This window comes from Phalacrocorax carbo, chromosome 2 (assembly GCF_963921805.1).
Source record: "Phalacrocorax carbo chromosome 2, bPhaCar2.1, whole genome shotgun sequence".
Taxonomy (NCBI): Eukaryota; Metazoa; Chordata; class Aves; order Suliformes; family Phalacrocoracidae; genus Phalacrocorax; species Phalacrocorax carbo.
Genome location: NC_087514.1, coordinates 121,215,098 through 121,235,013, shown reverse-complemented (window position 1 = coordinate 121,235,013; position 19,916 = coordinate 121,215,098). Strand labels below are relative to the sequence as shown.

At 41.7% G+C, this 19,916-nt stretch overlaps 2 protein-coding genes across 4 annotated transcripts in view; one reads left to right on the top strand and one right to left on the bottom strand.

Annotated features, from left to right (window-relative positions):
• SH3BP5 (SH3 domain binding protein 5) overlaps positions 1-4,109 on the top strand; it is a 53,954-nt gene extending 49,845 nt beyond the window's left edge. The window contains exons 8-9 of the mRNA XM_064444146.1: positions 1,706-1,966; positions 2,647-4,109. Coding sequence (XP_064300216.1) covers positions 1,706-1,966; positions 2,647-2,828 — 443 coding nt within the window. The 3' untranslated portion in view covers positions 2,829-4,109. The remainder of the gene's footprint in view (positions 1-1,705; positions 1,967-2,646) is intronic.
• Positions 4,110-5,228: 1,119 nt separating this feature from the next.
• Positions 5,229-19,916, bottom strand: part of CAPN7 (calpain 7) — a 37,051-nt gene continuing 22,363 nt past the window's right edge. For 2 of the 3 annotated variants that reach the window (XM_064444142.1, XM_064444143.1), the window contains 7 exons: positions 18,159-18,294; positions 17,603-17,678; positions 15,097-15,242; positions 14,350-14,412; positions 10,753-10,883; positions 9,440-9,532; positions 5,229-9,363 (listed from right to left, as the gene is read on the bottom strand). In XM_064444142.1, coding sequence (XP_064300212.1) covers positions 9,219-9,363; positions 9,440-9,532; positions 10,753-10,883; positions 14,350-14,412; positions 15,097-15,242; positions 17,603-17,678; positions 18,159-18,294 — 790 coding nt within the window. In that variant the 3' untranslated portion in view covers positions 5,229-9,218. The remainder of the gene's footprint in view (positions 9,364-9,439; positions 9,533-10,752; positions 10,884-14,349; positions 14,413-15,096; positions 15,243-17,602; positions 17,679-18,158; positions 18,295-19,916) is intronic. The other variant, XM_064444144.1, reaches the window with a different exon arrangement.

The window sequence follows — 19,916 nt, the reverse complement described above, 5'->3', positions numbered from 1 at the left end:
TAAGCCCTTGTGCATTGTAACGGGGTGTGTGTGTGTGTTTTCCACCAAGGAGATCCTGTATCTTGATTTCTGTCTGTTGGAGTTGAATAAAACACCTCATCATCAGCAAGAGTTTCTTGGCCCTAGCAGTTGCTCTTGTGTCTTATGGTAAGTTTAGATGGTGATAAGTAAGCTAGAGTTTAAGTTGTGCTTGTTGTAGACAGGCTGGTGTTAGTGCTTCTTGGCAAGCAGAGGACTCCTGTAATTGGAAACATCTTTTTTTTCCCCCCAACCTTTTTTTGCTTTCACCCCCTGCGAAATTATCTGTATTGGACCCCATATATTGATAAAACACAGCGAGCGAGAAGGCCACTCTGCAGTCTTGGATTTGACATCGTTAAAAACAAAATAACAGAACCTAAACCATGACAACCTGTCTCTGAGCTCAAAGTGTCCTGGAAAGGGCTCAAGAAGGTGGATAATGCTGTTATCCATTTTACGTTTGAAGGCTTTTAGGTCAGTTCTGTAAGTTCTGCAATCTGCGAATACAGCAGAAAGAGACTGAACATCTCTGCAAAAACCATGACGGCAGCCACCTCTGTTGGCACCCTTCGTGTCCGAGTGGTGCACGTGAGCCCCAGGCTGCCGGGGAAACAGAAGAACCACTTTAAAACTGGTCCTTTGAGCCATTTCGTTAACGCTGCTGCTTTGCTCCTGCTTTTCTTTCAAGGTGGTTCTGAGCCTGTCTAACAATGGCAGGAATTGCAAGGAGGAGTAATTGAAGATAACCTCAGGTCACTGTAAATATCTTGCTGTTCGTGGGACTTCTTCAGGCCAGTGTGATTCCAGCACACATTTTTGTTGTGTAGAGGCTGATGCATGTAAAAAAAACCTTCTGATCCCAGTGGGACTACTTGTGTGTGGAAGTCTTTGGTTCGCAGGTCCCCATCCCACAACGAGCCAAGATTGAAAAATGTTGAATTTTAGCAAAATCTACACCCCTATGTTGCACAAATCAGAACCTTCTTTAATGGATACCTATTCCTCTTGCTAACAAAGAGCCTGCAGCTTAATCTAGCCAGACAGTTTGGGAGTGCTTTGCTTTAATTATAATACAGATCTGAGCAAACATGAGCAGGGAGAATGAGATATGTGGGTGGGGCTTTTTTTTAATTTAGTGTTGCTTGGTGATCTGCATCCAAAAAGAGATCTTGGGAGTTCATGCTGGATTTTAACTGCCAAAGTGGGAAGATAAGGTAGAAGCAATCTGCCCCTGGAGCTATGTCTTTCTAATTAGTGCCTTAAATAACCAGGAATCTGTGCAGGGATCAGGATGGTGCTGGCTGAGGTGGGCCCAGGGAACTAGGCCCTGACCAAAGTTAGGTACCAAAGACCTGAGGTGAGCAAGGCCAGCTGGGCAGGGGGCAGCAGGGACAGTATTAATCCAAGAGCATCTTGGCACAAGGAGCAGTAGCTAGTGGAGAGCTGGTCTTGCACAGCATGGCTGGCAGGCATGCTGTTCCTCAAAGCAGAACCAGGCCTTCATGACCCGTGCCGGAAATGCCAGGTTAAGGCTTTGCAAAGGGGACAGAGTACGAGAAGAGGCAGCCCGTGGGTTAGCAGCACATGTGTGTGTGGAAAATGCAAACCTGAGAAACTCCCTTTGCCTGGGAGGGTGCAGGAGCGGGGCAGGTTTGCTAACTGGAATATCCTTTGAACATTGCAGTGGCTTCAGAAGCATTTGAGGATGACAACGGCAGCAGCTTCATATCCGAAGAAGATTCGGAAACTCAGTCGGTGTCCAGCTTCAGTTCTGGTCCTACAAGTCCCTGTGAGGTGCCCGCTCAGTTTCCTCCTGCGACGCGACCTGGAAGCCTGGATCTGCCCAGCCCCGTATCCCTCTCCGAGTTTGGGATGATTTTTCCTGTCCTTGGCCCCCGAAGTGAATGCAGCGGGGCATCCTCCCCCGAATGCGAAGCGGAAAGAGGTACGCACAGCTGGATACGCCCTGGGCCAATGTTTTTCAGCTTTATAAAGGGAGCAGGAAAACCTTCTCAGCTCCCCTAGGCGTGTTGCGCGCTCGCTGAGCTCTGACCCGCTGGCTGCTTCCTTGGGGAAGGCAGTTCTCGAAGGCCCTGCATCCCGCAGTTAATGATGACATCTAAAATGTTTTAATTATTCTTCTCCTGGCTGGGAAGGTTCCCCAGTTCTGTCTGAGTGGAGGGGTTCAAGGTTTCTCACGAAATAAGTGATCAGTGGGATTCTGACGGTACGTTTATTTTAAGGAAAGTCTGAGTTTAAATTTTTTTTAAGTTACTGTCCTGCTTGCTGAAAATCCTGCTTTCCAGGGGAAAAAAAAAAAAGAAATAATGTGCCAAAAAGAACCTCTTGCAGGCTCTGCCAGCCCTTGCTGACAAACCCACACTAGAGGATTACCACCGCTCTTGTGTACTCCAACCTAAGGCTGTTTACACTGTAATTTGCTGATGCAGTGCACAAGACGAGCGCGGCTTGGAAGGCCAACTTCGGTTCCATTAAAGCATCTTGCTCCTGCTCCTGTATTTTTTTTCATGCTTTGGCAAAGGAAGCTGCAGAGGGACCCGCTTGAAGCTTAAGTTTGCGGAATGAAATCCGGGTTTAACATCTAGTTTAATCCTTTCTTTGCAGGGGATAGGGCAGAAGGGGCTGAGAACAAGACAAGCGACAGAGTGAACAAGAATAGGAGCAGCAACAGGAGCAGCTCCACTGAGGGGCTGGCTTTGGATAACCGAATGAAGCAGCTCTCCCTTCAGTGCATGAAAATCAAAGAGGGAATATGCGCAGGCAGAAAAGCTGCCCAGATTGGCTGAGTCCTTCTTGTGCCCTGTCCTGATTAATGGGAGTATAAATATTTATACATGAACTTCTAAGTGTTTGAAGAACATTGTGCCAATAAGATATGCCAAATCTTAAGCGTTTACTCTAAGAATTTAAAACTGCACTAAGGAGTCTAATTGATGTGGAGGGCTGACATTTTTATTCAGTAAATCCTTTGTAGGCCGGACAAGTTATCAAATGTTTTAAGCTGTGCTCGTATTTCACAGACTTTGTACATTGTTTTGTAGCAGCCTGGCTGAAGCAATAACTAGTAATGTTCCCGTGTAAATTCATGCCAGCAGGGGGTCTGAAATTCAAGCCAGACGTTTGCAGAGAGCGGTTTGGCTTCAGTTTTGTAGAATGAAAAGCTCTTTAGATAGAGTGGATCTCTTGAGTATAAGTGGCATATTCTTTAAACATCCGTATTTGTCTGTATTATGCTGAAACTGTAGAAATATTTTGTATACAGGAAAGCTGTTGCATGTGTGGGGTCTAAAAACCTTCACTTTTCCCTTGGTGCTCACAGAAAGAATAAAGATGAGTCATGCCTATAAAAACTGGTGTTAAGGGACAGATGGACAGAAAGGGGATGGTAACACTCAGCAGTGGTAGGCCCTTTCTAGCCACCTTCCTGAGCCTGGCTGGGACTCTGAGGGCGATTCCAGTGACCAAACAGAGTTGACTGGCCCCTTGCCCTTCCCCTCCCCTGAGAAGTGAAGTATTATTTTTCAGCACTTTAAGTGTTTTTTTTTGTTTTGGTTTTTTTTTCCCTCAAAAAATGGGAGTCATAGATGTTTTCAGGACAGTTATAAGGGATTTGCCCTTGAAATATGCATGAAGGAATTGCCAGTGTAGATTGACGATGTGTTCTTAAGCTTCTCTGTAGGTTGTACTGTGTGGGGTTTTATAACTGTTAAAGGGACTCGGGATTTTAGTATGCCCTAGAGAAAGTGTTCAATAAAACTAGAAAGGGCACAGGCATGTTTTGCCAGCAGCTGTTAGGCAGTAGTAGTGTCTGGTAATTATGCTAATAAGTGGTAGTAAAAATCCTAGGACTCTTCAGTTTTGGTGGTTAAACATTTCTGAAAGCACCATTTTATCTAAGATGTTGGTTTATATTGTTAATTTGATGGGAATTTTAGTATTGCCCAAAGTATTTTCTATTCTATGTTTTTGCAGTCCTGTTGTATTTCGTCCCTGCCACGGCTTGTGTATCTATTCTCAAAGTTCATGTAAAATTCTTCACACTACAGTAAACATTTCTGTTTTCCACATTTTGAGTCTGTGCAAGCTAAGTCTATCTCAAGCGCTAAGAACCAAACCTTCTCCCGCGGCAAGGTTAGCCTTTAAACAGCCACTTCCAGTTGAAGATTGCAACCCAGCATCACTCTGGTATTACAGTCCTTCACAGTACGTGGACAACTGTTACCTCCTTCCAGCTTCCTGAATCCCTGCATCTGTGATTCACTTCTTATTCTGAACTGCACGAGACCAGAGCTTTAGTCAAGTTTTCCAAAATTCCTTACTATGCAGGAAAGAGGAAGGTATTCTGTTACCTAACACCTCTGTACTCAGTGCTGCTGAAACTTGCTGTAAGACCATGCAGAATTGGAGGTAAAGAAACCAGTTTTCATAAAAATTTGATTTGACACATTCTAGCTGTTAAGCTGTCAGAGCTTTAAATACTTATACATTTACATCTTCCAAAGACTTGGAGGCTGACCTCTGCTGATAAATGCTTAGGAAAGAAGTCAGTAGTTCCAACCTCTGGTGTGACCAATACTTGGAGAGAAGCTGGGACTGATGGTATTAAATACAAAATGAAAAGCAGGACTCAAGTGCCACATTGTATGAAATGTTTCTACTTAAACCTTTGTAGTGAAGCTATTGGCTGTGCTGCATAGTTAGAAAAATTAGCAGAGGTAGTTGTGGCTGGATATCTTATTTTCTGCAGACTTGCCAGTGAACCCCTATTATACTTTCCTGGGTTTCTTTGGGTATTTGGAGGGGGGTGTTTGTTTTCTGTTTGGTTGGGTTTTTTATCCTCTCCTGCTATCAAATTTCCTCTCATCTTGCCAGTTCTGACTGGAACCCCCAACTCCCTGCACTTGGGCGATCAATTAATTTTATGTTCAGCAGGATATAAAAGCAGTCACGTGTGCTGCCTTGCCTATGTCCTGATTGGGTTCAGCTCCCAGCAGGGTAAAACCATCGATGAGGAAGTATGAAAGGGTGCAGAACAACTCGCTATCCTCTTACTCTTATACCATACTTCTGCCCAATTTGTTTAAAGATCTTGCTGCAGCCTTCTTTCTTTGGCGAGCCCCTGGACTCAGCAGGTAAATCACACTTCAAATGTGCAAGCAAACAGGCAGAACTGCGTGTCTAATAAATTAATGGAAAACTCATTTTATTTGAAACTTCATAAAAGCCATAATTATAAATATGACAAACTTAAATGAATGTACATTGCTATGGGGTACAGGCAAATGAACAAGCTTTCTCCAGTTGGAGCTCTTTCTGTGTTCTGAAGTGTAACATGATGGTAGCTGCCTTCATGGGTATAAAAATAAGCCTCTGGTGTATGAAAGTATACATAATCACTTCAGCTGCCCTGAAGTGAGAATGTATAAAGCAAACATTAACCTTGGAATTCTACTTCTCTTTGGTATTATCAAACAACTTAAATGTCCTTTTTGACTGTGCAATGAAAATCTCTACTACAGGTACACAAACTGAATTCTAAATAGCTGGCTGTTCAAACATGGCAGAGATTGGGCAGTCAGGTGCATAACTGCTGTACAAAACAGTTAGGTGAAACTTGCATCAGGAACCTAGGACTGACTCTGACTCATGGATGAGCAGTATCAACAGCCTCCAGCCCATCTGCCCCATGTACTACTGCTCACTGAGTCGTTGAGAACTGATGGTTCGGATTAATCAAGGACTAACCTGTGTCTTCCTATGAAAAACTGGGGGCTGTGTGTGTCTGGGAGGGCATCTCACCCTGAGCCATAAACAGCAGCATTACAGGGTCATGTATGGAGCTTTAAGGCAGATTTAAAAAAAAAAACAAGCTACACAGTAAAGGCTTTGCAGTGTGCAAGTGAGGAGAATGTCAAAACTTCTGATGAGGCTATCTCCAGTTTCCCCTCTGCACCTCTGATAGAGAACTAGAAATCATTTCTTTGTAGCAGTCTTCCCTTAGTGACTCAAAGTATAAATCCTCTTAAGGCCCCTTACAGCAACTGGCTTTCATTTTGTCAGTCACCCCCTCGCACTGTAGCTCAGGCAGTAGTATAGAACTGTACGGTGTGTGAGAAACAACTCAGGAGGGCAGGGTGCTCGGTGGTATACTTTATGAGGCTTTGTATTTTCATGTTTAAAAGCTTGAATTGCATGTTTACAGGCAGAAGACTTAGGTGTCAAGAGGTGCATGACACGCTAACTGGAAGTAAAGTAACATGACTGATGTACCTTTGTTACGGTCTGAGCTGTTGTGCAGCTGTTTCAACTTTTGCATGCACATGCCTTCTAGAGGTCTTGCTGCATAACATTTACATCAGCCTCTAATATTCTTGGTCATATGTATCAAAAATGCTAAACGGTGGTGGTGGGAAGCTTAACCTTAGATATTGGTCTGATGCTGTGTTATAAGCTAAGGACTGGTTTGCTCTTTAGTAATTTTCCAGATATATTTGTGGGAAAAAGAGAAGTAGGTATTTGATAGAATATATCAAAGCAAATCTTAAGTGCTTACAGGAGTAACTTTTTTCTAAGAAAAAAAGGGCAAGAAAACTATGTTGTAAAATTACTTGGCCACAACCAGAATCTGCAGAGTTATTCTTAGGAGTATTTATTTCCTTTTAAATACTCCACCTGAGTGTTCTGTCTTATACATGGAGGGAAACACGGAGTGATGGCATTCTAATAGCCTGGGTGGGTAAAACGTTTGAATAGGACTTGCCTTACAAAGGACACTGATCCTAAGCTTAAATCCTGTGCAGTTATGGGGGTGAGCCCAAGCCCCTGACTGTACTGTGTAAGAAGTGTTAGTGTATTCTGGTGGAGACCCAGGATCCTTTGTCCTCAAAGCGTTTGTCTGGCATTAAGCAACAACATTCCTTGCTTTTAGTTCAGTACACTGTGGATGTTGAGCCTTATGCTCATTTCATCCAGCATAAGCTTTTGGCACTAGCTTGTGAGTGCAGTGGTGGGGGAGAAAGGGGGAAGAAAAAAAAAAAGCCCTTCCTGCAGAGCAGAAACCAACTACAGAAGAAAAACAACAGATTTTACTGTAGGCAAGCCTACCAGCTTGATCTCAAACAGCTGAGGATGTGCAAGAACTTAGTACTAAAAGCTGGCAGTTCTGGCATCTGCCTTTTGTACTGTCAAAAATATACTCACTTGAGCTCTAACTTCAGAGGCGATAAAATATATGCAAGGCTCCACTGCCACTAGTATGAAATTTTAATTTCGTAGGGATGAAGCAGTCCTTGGCACATATTCCCAAAAGCCAAGGATAACCACAAAGAACCTAATTTGATTTTTGCTCAGCTTGTGCCCATGCTGTTCCCTGTGTTGATTTGCTGCAATAATCATCAGAAATTTCCCTGGGAAAGATGGTAAGACACACTGTGACAAACTTGTCACAAATTTCCTAGCCCAGATGGTCTTTGAGAGAACGGCAGTCAGAAGGGCATGTGTTTTCAACGACCTTTTAAAGCTAGACATTTGTTAAGCAGCTGTCTGATGAAGGAAATTAAACAAAATGGATCTTGTATTTTCTGGAGAGGGCTAATAGCAGACTTCCACAGGAACAATTTTAGCCCACAGATAACATTTCTGGTACTCCTGTAGCATGTGTGCTCAGTTTCCCAAGTGGCACCTGTGCTCTAAAATAAGATTTAAATGCTACCTTTCTGTTTGGAAAACTGCCAAACCAACCTGAATGGCAAAGAACTTCCTGTGGCTGTTTTAAAAACACCCTCTCCCCCAGCTGTGAAATCTTAAGTCTGCCATTCGTAAAAGGACAAAACCCAATGCATTTTAGGATCAGTGAGGCAGTTAGAATTTAAATTAAAAAGAAAAACTTGCTTATCTTTAATCCTTTTCAGATACAATGTATATGGATCTTCTGGAGGAAGAGTGCAGATAGTTGGCTTCTGAAAAAAAAATAATATCTTATTCTGGACTAATCCCACTACTGCTATTTTCTTAAGAACTTTGACCCTACTCCTGTTGATGGCACTGGCCAAATGCTCAATGCATTCACTGTTTTCAACTTAAAAGGTACCTTATTTTAAAAGATGTCTTGTACAATGGGATCAGCAAGTGCATTTCTTGCGGCTGCGGTTTATTGGGGGAGAGGTTTAAACAATCCTTCCCCTACAAGCTGAATACTTATAAAAATATTGAGGATAAAACATGTCTTTGCTGGGATGGTGATGGTGGGTAGCTCCCTACCTCCTCACACAAGCAAATAGGACTACCTCAGTAGATACAGAGAATCTGACAGTGCACCTTCAGATGAAAACTTTTCACACCTGCTAAATGAAGGGTGTGCTGCGGTGTCTGTATGCTGCTGCTGGCTGATCTCCTGATGTTACCGCTGACCTGGATAAAGCTAGGTCTTGCAGCTGGTAGGAAGAAAGCCACAGAGTATCTTGTTCTGTAATACTTCATACCTGTATTACTTTATACATAATAACAGTTCTCAAAGTAGGTGTAATACGAGTGAAGCCACTGCTTTTCTTTTAGAAATAGCAAAAGTATCAATCTTCCTTTGTCCTTTGCTCCTGTATACATATTCTAGATCAGCTGAGCATGTTAGTCTGGAATACTACATGCTCAGCAGTAGAAAATGTACATTTAGATGTGAGAACTAGTTCAATGCTGAAAACATTCAAGATAGCAGCACAAATATGTAGTAAAAGCTATTTGGTCCTGAGACTGAATAAGCAGAATACACAATAATATTTTTTTCCTTACATGTTTACTTTAAGAATAAAATCCTAAACCCATATACCCTGTATTTTGGGAGAAGGGAACTTCAATGTTAGTTTTCCTCTTAACTCACTAGACTTTGATTTGAAGTGTGGAAAAACTGCAATAAACAAGTTCTGCCAGTTCATTTGAATACAAGAATTTCAGCCCCTTCACAAGCCTCTCGATCAGTGCTTGCTCCCATACCATAGCAGCAAAAACTACAGCTAAGAGCCCACCACCCTTAACTGGCCAATCAGTGATGCCATGCTTTTGGCTATAACTTAGAATGTAATTTTCTTTTTACACATATGTGTAGTAAGAGTTATTCACCTGTTCTCAGGCTGCAGGACATATCAAAACCACCTCCTTAAATGGTATTGCACAGGTCTGTCTCCTCACTGCAGCTGTGATACCTTAAGAGGAGTAGCACTGTTAAAATCTAAGAAAAAAGGACCCTCTTGTTGTGGCAGGAATGTGGTGGGGATAATGTTGTAAACGCCAGCAAATATGTTCTCCACTTCCAAGTAGCAAAATCCACACCTATGATAAAAGAAACTACCTGTTAGTTCAGATCTTAGTTCTATTTTTCAAACCTCAGACTTTAAGTGAGTGTTACCTGTAGTCACCACTGCTCATTTTCTGAAAGCCGTAGGAACCAGGATCTCCTACTGTTGAGACCGTGACGAGTTCAAAACCAACGCTGTATTGCCTGCAAGTGACATGATAGACTGTTACTTTAATTATTTGGATCATCAGGATTACCACAAAGAGGACTATTCATTAAAAACAACACAGTATAATGGAAGACACCCAAAAGTTTTATCACATAGGTTAAGCCAAACTTACTAGGATGTGAACTTAGAATTTGGAGGAAGACAGAACACATTTCAGGTTTGGAACTAGACTATTTGGAAAATGCCTGTTAGAAGTCTGCCTCCACATTTAAGTGGACTTCAAGTAGTTAAACTTGTGGTGGCATGTTCTGCCAACATGGCACAGATCCTGAGGTGTGATCTGATCGCTGTCAGAGGAATCAGTGTCTGATCTCAGCAGAATTTCTCATGTTGCACTGTAACTTGGGACAGTTTGTCTATGACCTGTTAATGCATGTGACAGGCACCACGGCCCCTGTCATTCAAACTACCCAAATATGATCTACAAGTGCAGAAAAACACACATACAAACCCCCCCCTCAATTAGTGGAACAGTAGAGCCACACCTTTGCACCCGTTTTCATTTCATGAGAGAAGGAGTTTCCTCAAAGACGGGGGGATGGATAGAGAAGTGCTGCCATTTTTCAGGGGCCACCATACAGCTGTGCAAAAAGGTAAACACTTGACTGCGTGCCAGGAGATGTTGCTATTTAGAAGCACTGTGTACTGGTATTTTGAGGCAGATGATTAATTTTGCCAAAGGAATTTGACCTGTGTGGGTCTACTCTATAGGGCACTGGCATCCATTACTTCTGGCCTGCTAGTGGCAGAGTAAATACACTTTCAGAGCTGAAGCTACTCCACAGGCCATTATTTGAGAGCCTGTAAGGGTTTAGTATCCTGCATATCAGCCCTCCTACGAAAGAAAAGGAATTATGATCGTAATCAGTTTTAAGGGGAAGAAAGAGTCCTCTGTACCCTCTTCCCTTCTTTGCAAGGCCTAGCTCTGCTCAGACCCCAAAACTGAAGAGAAAGCCAGCTCCTGGTCTCCTTGTAGGCCACAGCTTTCCTCAGTAGCAAATGAGCAGGTTTAAATCACCATTGAGGGTGAAGTTAGTTACAAACATAAATAGTACTCAATCTGAGCCCCCTTCCATCCCTTGTCTTCTGGATTTTCAGGGAGATTCCCACCCTCCCTGTGGAGGATACTGACAAAGCTTTTATCTTTAGTACGTAACGCTCTCGCTGTGTTGATGCAAATTTCTTGTCTACAAACCTTGGTCCACGTAGTTCAATTAATAATGGCCCATTCTTGTCCAGCTGGAATTGATACATGGGGTTATTTTTGTAGGTGTCTCTGAAATTTCCACATCCTCCAGCACTGTGACCTTTCCACTGTCCGTTAACCTGAAAGATGTCAAAATTACACAAAATGTTATATCCTGAGGATTTATATTGCTTATTTATACACACGAACAAGACTAGAGGCGCCTCTCACTTTAGAGTTCACTGCCTTCAGTCATCTCTCCTAATTTTTAAAGTGTAAGTGAAAGACTGTGTTAAGTATTCAGGAAGTTTCACTGCAGTCCTCCATCCACCTTGATCAAAGTCTTACATCCCTTAGAAATGCACCGTATTTTTCAGCTTATATTTACTAAGTCAGTACTGAGTAACTGTTTCCAACTCTGACAAATTGCATCTTATGAAGAAGCTATCCCATGACTACTGGGCTATGCAGGTTATTTTTTCTGCTCAAAGACCCCCCTGTTGTGCTAAATGAGAAACAGCAGCAGTGTTGCAATATTTCCTTTTGAAAGCACTGCCTCCAGCACTGTCCATTTACCTCTGTGCACTCTGAGAACCAGCATTACAGGGACAACATACCCATAAGGACAGATTCTGCAAGGACAAAGACGTACAAGAGGAAAAAGCTGCTCAGGCTTTGAGAAACGGGCCATCTGTTTGCAAGTTCCTCCTGCTAGTCATTAAACTGAAAGGTTAGACTTCTAAGACATGCCAGGCATTCACACAAATTTATAGCTGAGATCCATTTCTCCTGATACTTCCCTCCCTTTCTGTCAAACCAGCAAGGAGTAACATTTTTTCTTGCGATTTAATTTCTTTACTCAGTGCCCAAAGACCTCGAATGTGTCAAACTTGGAAGCAAGGGGGATTTCTTCCCCCTGCCATACTACTGCCCAGGAACCTAAAACTGCTGTGTGCTGCTAGCTTTTCAGGCCTTTTCCACCTCTGCTGCAGTTAGTTAGTTCCAGGAATGGGCCTAGGGCTTGGTGAGCTCCAGAAGTGACAACTCTAGTATAAGACACCTAGCACAACTTGCTTTGACTGGTAAACTGTGAATTAGTTATCTGCTTGTTTTAAAGTGTGACAACTGCTAAGCAAGCACCAAAAAAGCATTAAGCACAAACAACTAACTTTATGATTAAATACAAAAAGGCAGAGCTTGCCTTGGATAGATAGGAATACAATACTAGACAGACATCTTCAAATAATTAACAGGAGGTTTCTACATATTTAGTTTTCTTTTGAAACATAATACAACATAAAACAGATGTCCTGCCTCAAACAAGCTGGTCACCTTCAGTCACTTTTTGCCCTCTTAAAACGTCCTCCCAAACTAAGGCCAGTTTTGAAGAGCTAAAAAGGACAATGGTTTCTGGAAGAACCAAGCAAATCATCTCACCCTTCCCAGGAATCTCTCTAGCCAGTTACCATTCTCCAGAACAGGCTAGCTTCAAGGAACTTTTGCAGAAGTAAAAACTGGTATGAAACACTGAACCCAAGAGCCTAGCTGCAAGCCAACACGCCCACCTGACCACATACATAGGGTAATGTAATCCTTGGCTTCAGGCAGGAGTGTCCTAGAAAATGGGCTGTTCCACTGTGGCTCAAAAAAGCCTTGTTTCCCTCTTCACGAAGAGAATCATAGAATCATTAAGGTTGAAAAAGATCTCTAGGATCATGAAGTCAACCGCCAACCCAACACCGCCCTGCCTCCTAAACCATGACCCAAAATGCCACTTCTACAAGTGTTTTGAATACCTCCAGGGAGGGCGACTCCACCACCTCTCTGGGCAGCCTCTTCCAATGCCTGACCACTCTTTCAGTAAATAAATGTTTCCTAATAACCAACCTAAACCTCCCCTGATGCAACCTGAGGCCATTTGCTCTTGTCCTGTCACTAGTAACTTGGGACAAGAGACCAACACCCACGTCACTACAGCCTCCTCTCAGGTAGTTGTAGAGAGCGATAAGGTCTAACCTCAGTCTCCTCTCCTCCAGGCTAAACAACCCCAGTTCCCTCAGTCACTCCTCACAAGACTTTTTCTCCAGACCCTTCACCAGCTTTGTTGCCCTTCTCTGGACATGCTCCAGCACCTTAATGTCCTTGCACTGAGGGGCCCAAAACTGAACACAGGATTTCAAGGTGCTGCCTCACCAGTGCCTGAGTACAGGGGCACGATCACTTCCCTACTCCTGCTGGCCACACTAGTCCTGATACAAGCCAGGATGGTGTTGGCCTTCTTGGCCACCTGGGCACACTGCTGGCTCCTGTCCAGCCAGCTGTCAACCAACACCCCCAAGTCCTTCTCTGCTGGGCAGCTTCCCAGTCACCCCTCCCCAAGCCTGTAGCATTGCCTGGGGTTGTTGTGACCCAAGTGCAGGACCCGGCACTTGGCCTTGTTGAACCCCATACAATTGGCCTTGGTCCATTGATCCAGCCTGTCCAGATCCCTCTGCAGAGCCTTCCCACCCTGAAGACAGAAGCTTAAGAGGTTACTGTTCAAACAGAAGACTTCTGCCTATAGTGGGATTCCCCAGGGTATGCATGGTAGGTACAGAGATTAAAGTTAACAACAATGGCTGGCTTATTCTTTCTTGGGCATAGAATCAATAATACATGAAAATACATGCAAGTTACATTATCCTCTGAGCTCTTATATTTCAGCTGAAGGTATAACTGCAGCTCATGTTGACCGCTAAAATACGAACAGCAGCTGGCCCCAAAACTGCCTGGGCTTCTGACAGTTTCAGTCAAGTTTTTTTGCTCTTACCCCTGTTGCTGTACTCTCAGAGAGCATTTCTACAGGAAATATACCACGGGTACATTGCCTTGATCCTGTTCAGCAGTATGAGTGCTCATTCCAGCGGCTACAGACCTTTGAGAAGGCTTTGCAAAATTTAGACATAGTAATGTATTGTGATACTGCCTTCCCAAGTCCATTTGTCACAGCCTTGCTAGTGGTGCCTTTGGTGTGCCATTGCTGATTTTGTCCCATTGTGCCAGGAGTTTTTTTTTTTTCCAAGAAAATCAGGCAATTCTCTCAAAAGAAGATGAGCAACACTCTTGCAGGGTTTTTACTCTGCAGTAGTACTAGCACAATCTGCTCTCTGCAGTACAGTTACATATTAGGGTACAGGTTGTTATTCTAAAGGCCAGTCTATTCTACAAAGACTTTACCGTATATCTGCAATTGCACAGTTCTAACACCATACTCTGCATTGAAGGTGGAGCTTATACACCAAATGCCAGTGAAAGTTAAGCCACCACCCAGACAGAGTGGTGTGAACAGAGGGAACCAGTCCAAGGATTTCTATGTTGGTACAAATTATGCTAACAGTGCAGCTAATTGTTTGGTAAATTATACGTAACTTGAGTACAGGATTGGTCTTGTGCTAATATGCTTACATTAAGCTTTAGTTAAGAAGTTTCATTTGTTAGAAGATGGCCTAGGCTGGCATTTTTGGGTAGTAGTGTAAAAATATATTTGAAAACCATGGACATCTCAAATACAGAAAAGATAAACCAAAATTATTAACCAGTGACCCATAAAAGAAAATATTTCTTTACCCGTTTGGAAATGGTGTAAAGTGTAGGAATCTTGGAAAAGGTGAACTTGCACAAGGAGTACACCTGTGTTGTAAAAGAATAAGCTGGTCACATTCATCTTGCACTTTTCATATGAAATCATGACATGTTAAAAAAAAGCACAACTACCCACACATTTTAGATACTTGTTCGCTACGTGCCTATATTACTCATGAGATAACCCTGTCTGAAACTCAAAATCTATAATAGCGCTGGGACTAACAAGACTTAGTTCTACTTAATTTTTATTAAGAAAAGCAAAAAGGAAACAATCTGCATTTTACTTTTTTTCGTTGCCAAAATGAGACATCTAGCATTGATTACCCCATGACTCAGCAGTTACAGGAAAACCCAAATACCAAGTCCAAGGACTTAGAGAAGCCAAAAAACCCCAACTTCAAATCTTAAGTGGGATCTAAAATAGGCTTATTTTGGATACATAGAGAGCCAATGCTCTGCCCATACACAGATATTAATTTTTTATTCTAGGAAATAAAAGTATTTTTCAGCTAATTACTAAAATTTCATTACTAAAACCACACACACTGTATTATCTGAACTACAACAGAGTATGTAATCAAGCACTTCATGCAGTGGTTCTGCTCCACCATTCATAGCTTCCCTCCCCCAGAATAACAATATCAATCCAGAAGTACATTTTTTTATCAAACTTACGAATAAAGGACACTTTAAATTGTTTACATTCATTATGAAATCAGCACTACGTACTCTGATGGTGTAATGGATCGTGTTTTGTTTCTCATACTGGGACACCACTAAGGTAAACGTATGGGGCCCTGGAGAGGTCAGCTTTATCTTGGTCAGATAATGAGGACTGTTGATCCGAATACCATCAATATATGGAGGAGGATCAGCTGAAAAAAGAAAAGGATGAACACTTCTCCCTGATCAAAATATCCCCCAGCTTGGTAAACCTCTGAGCCGTTTTATATCAGTGAATTTGGCCAGGAAAGTCAGATTGTTGGTACTAAGGTTAGACTGTAAGCAGATTTGAGTGCTCTCAAATGAATAAGAGTCTCGAGATTTGCTCAAAAAAAAAAAAAAAAAAGGACAGATAATCTTAAGAGCAACTTCATTTTCAGGAGAGGTACATCACATGACAGGACACAAATTCTCCACCTGAAAGTGCAGCTTAAATCCCATGACTCGCAAGAACTGCTTATCCATCTCCCACCAATGTCACTACTCAAAGGAGACCTTATGTTGAAATTTAAAGAAAAAGATAAGGAATGTTTGAGCACTCTTTAAAAAAACCCTCTGAGGAGACTGTTCCTTCTCCATTGGCTGGACAGTTCCAGAATGCAAGCTGCCAAAATCTTTGGCTGTTGGGTAAACAAAACTTTAAAACATGTTAATTTCTTTAACTGACACACACTTCTGTCTCTCTTTCTCTCTCCCCAAATCCTTGTGTCATTACAGAGATGTAGTTGCACCCCAGCTGCACCAATGCACATCCAGCATTTACTCCAAACATCCCAAATACTGCTTTTTATAATTCAACAGTATAATTTGTTATTTGGCCTCTAATTGGTGCTTTCCAGACTTCTTTTTATTTCAGCAAAACAGGAACGAGTCCAGCCAATTACTTCAATAAGGCCAGGATCAGGTCCTTTTATTTTCTCCCACAAAGCAACATGGGAGAGGGGAAAGGATTAATATAAAACAATGAGAAGCTTAGGAATGGGAAATCTCAGCCTCACTGCCAAAGGATTAACTTGCTTTGTTCTGATCTCATTTTAACAGATGGTAAAAATAATACTGCAGCTTGACCAATCTATTTCCATGGAAAAAGGTTTTAAACAAGTTTGAGCTCGTGAGATTAAAAGTTTACAAAAGAGTTTGGGTAGTGAGACAAAACATATGGATCATCCAGTTCTTGCTAGTGATCTTGCTGGAAGACTGTCTCTTTCAAGCACAACTGAACGATTCCCTCCACTACACAAATGTGTTTGGTTTGCCCACTTAAGAATGTTTTCAGGAAGACAGTGTGTAAAATAAGCGCTGCTACAAGTACTGGCAACACCAGAAGCATGTCTTGGGCTGTAAGGGGAAGCAGATGCTTTAACAAGATCAGCTCTTGCAAAAACAGATGATGATTTGGTCAGGTCTCGACAGATGCTTTCCGCAGAAAGGCAGCTTGGATTCTAGGGGAATTGGTCGACAAAGTTCCCTGAACAAGAGCAGAGATGAACAATGCAACCCTTACCAGCCACTCCAATAGGAAAAAACCCCACAAATTCCACTCTGGTGAAAAGAGCTTTAAAAGCTACTCTCTAATTAACTGTTGTTATTACGTGTTGCATGAGCAGCTACCTGAATGCAACGCTGGTTCTAAAGAGGTTCCCTACCTGTAAAAGCAAAGGCCAAATCCCACCTGCCTTAGGATGCATCTTCACCGAATTATTCCAAGAAATATTTTTACAGAGATCTCTAACTTGATGTAAAGATAAAAATATTATATTATTAGCTCTCCCTTAAAGCTGCAGCCTACCCTATCCATTCAACCTGGGCATTACCTTTATTTTCTGTGTCTCAGCCTGCATTACAGATCTGTTATCTGTCTTGAAATAAAACATACATGGGGGTTTTGCAGCTACAAAGCAACTCCAAAAGTCAAAGCCCCTTCCTGTCAAGGTGAGTAGAATCTGACCTATAATGACCAACAGTAATACTTTGATAAAATATGAACATCTAAATATTTTTCTTAAACATTCCATACCTGATACTTTGAAATATGTTGACGTGTTCAGCTGTATCTCATGAGCTTGCTTACGTATTTTGCTAAGCCAAGTTCATAGAACAATTAAACTTGATCATTTTCATTTAGTGGAAGCCACAAACGTTTAAATGATTTCACGAATCTGGGAAATAATTATGCTATCGGATAAACAGCAGCACAATGTCTATTCCCTCTAAGTATTAACTACTGCCACTGCAAAAATCAACAGAACAATCAAGAAAATGCTGTGCCAAATTCAGTGTCAGCAGGACTACGTAGACCTTAGTGTGCTTCCAACACATACAGCATGGTTTATTCCTTCAGCGTAGACTGCTGGAAGTGGTCAAACAGGGCTAAACGACTAGTCCAGGAGAACGATCTCTTAGAGTGAAACACCTGGTTTTAAAGCAAAAAGTGCCTTTTCTCTCCACTAAATGCTTTGCAATTCTTCATTTATTTCTGACATCATCTTCTTGACAATTAAGGTACACTAACCTGGGTAGTAAACTTTTTTGCCATCAGTCTTGTATACAACCATTGTAATGAATTCCCGATTGTGTGCAAAGTCATCCTATGAAAAAAATGACAAATTGAGTAGAGTTATAGACGTCTGTGGAATGTAACTAATGCTTAAGCAGAATCAATATCACCCCCTTCGATCATCACATCAGTGATATTTGTATTTACTACGATACCTGATCCAATTATTTAAAAAACAAACAAGCAAAACACACACAAAAAACCCCAAACCTTGAAATACACAAACTGCCACTAATTTCATATATAACAGTTCAGAATTACTTCATTACCTTTATGGTGGAGAATATAATTACCTTAGTCAAATTTTTACTCTGAGTCTATTTCAACCATCTCGTATACGATTATGTGTAACTGCTGAATTCAAAATTTATACAAATACATAGATATACATACTTGAACATGGAAATATAAAATAGTAATATACTAGTAACATAGAAAGCTATTTTAAAAGATTTACAGAGGGTATCATAGAACTCATAATACAGCAAATGTAAGAAAAAGAACGTGGCACCTTATCTGTGATGTGCCTGCTAAGCAAAACCCAGACGGCAGCACCACCTTGTGGGCACTGGACCTCGAGCTTGTATTGAGGATTATTAGCCAGGCTGTAGGCATCCTTCACCGGGCCTTGCTTCGCATCCCAAGTACTAGAAGTAATACAGACATGTTATTAGATGAGTAAGATACTAATTTGTGCTTTGAAATCTAATTCCAAATCCTACACATACAGAGCTATCCGTTATCAGTGACAAAGTTACTGAAGGGTGATTTTCTGCAGGAATCTATGACAGTGGTTACATAATGCATTAGTGTCAAAAGCATCCTCGTTTTATAAATGACTTTACTGCAGGTTGATAATAAAACATGCTAAATACAGATAGCGTGGCTGTTTGGTGTGGTGACTGCAACCACACAAAGCACAGAAAAAGCTGAGCCACTCAGGGAGCCCAGGCTAGCCCATTATTGTGATGACTGCGTACATTAAGGGAAAAACATCTATGCTTTTGTAACTGTAAGACTCCATGGTGAGTCCAACAGTGAGTTCCAAAAGCTTGCCAAATTTTTTTCCAGTTTTTTATGCAGATAATTTTTATTTTAAAATTTGATCTGTTTCACCTTTGAAGAGTGCCTGCATGAACTGTTTTTTAAAAAAAATATCTTTGAGGTACTATATTGCAAAATCTGCCTGTTGCCTCATCAACTGTCTAGCCAAGGAAAATAAGGTATGAAAAAACAAAGCACTGATGACAGAACACAAAGCATGGCATGCTGGAAACAGAAGTGGATAAAACTGTTCCTAAGTCCCACTGACCCTCCCACATTTTTAAAAGTGAACAGCATGTGTGGAAGGCTGCATTGTCAACTAAGCATCAAATTATCACCATCGTTACAGAGTTACATACATCATTACAGCAGTTGCCCCAGTGCTAGGCATTTCCCTACACAGAGGTACGACAATTGCTAATAATATAAGGAAAGACAGACTAGTAGATGAGCTTTTGAGATGAGCATACACACTACCTCATCTTTCTACATCGCCACAGTGTATTTTAGAGTTATTCTGAACACAAATATGGAAGGAGCCTTTACAGATAAGCTTGGCAGCTGCACTACAGATGAAGGAGATTGTGCAGAGCCAACATTCACAGCAACTGTGTAGAAGCAGTGGCAAAATGCAGTATAGTGGAGTGGAAAAATATAGAAACCCTTGCTTTCTGGAACTGAGACACACACTTATCCTCAATCTGGGAGACAAAAAGACTGAAAGTGATGGATGCTAGGTAGAAGACAGGTATCATGTTCATTAAAAAATCAGCAGGCAAGGAAGATTATTTATGATAACTACAACTGGTGAAAAACTGAATTAGTTAAACTACTCTGACATCAACGAACACACCCTGTAAAGGCAACATGCACTGCACAAACAACATGCAACTGGCCAGGAAAATGAATTCCAAATAGAAACTAGGTCACTCAAGTGCTGGCTGGTCACTGCTTAAAGACGGACTGCACAAAAATCTGACTTCTATTCCAATAGAGAGATGTGGGACTGAGGTCAGAATCTGCTTATACAACCTTAGGTCCACAGCAACATCACAAAGGTTGCTGGAGTCTCAACTATTTTATGGAAGTAGTCAAAAACAAAGCCTGGGCTGAAAATTGAAAAGTGTAAACTCAGACTCAAGAGAGCATGGTTGGAGTTCAACCTCTTCAGCTGTAACTAGGAAGAATGGGAGGAAGGAGACACCACTTCAGAACATTTAGCGAG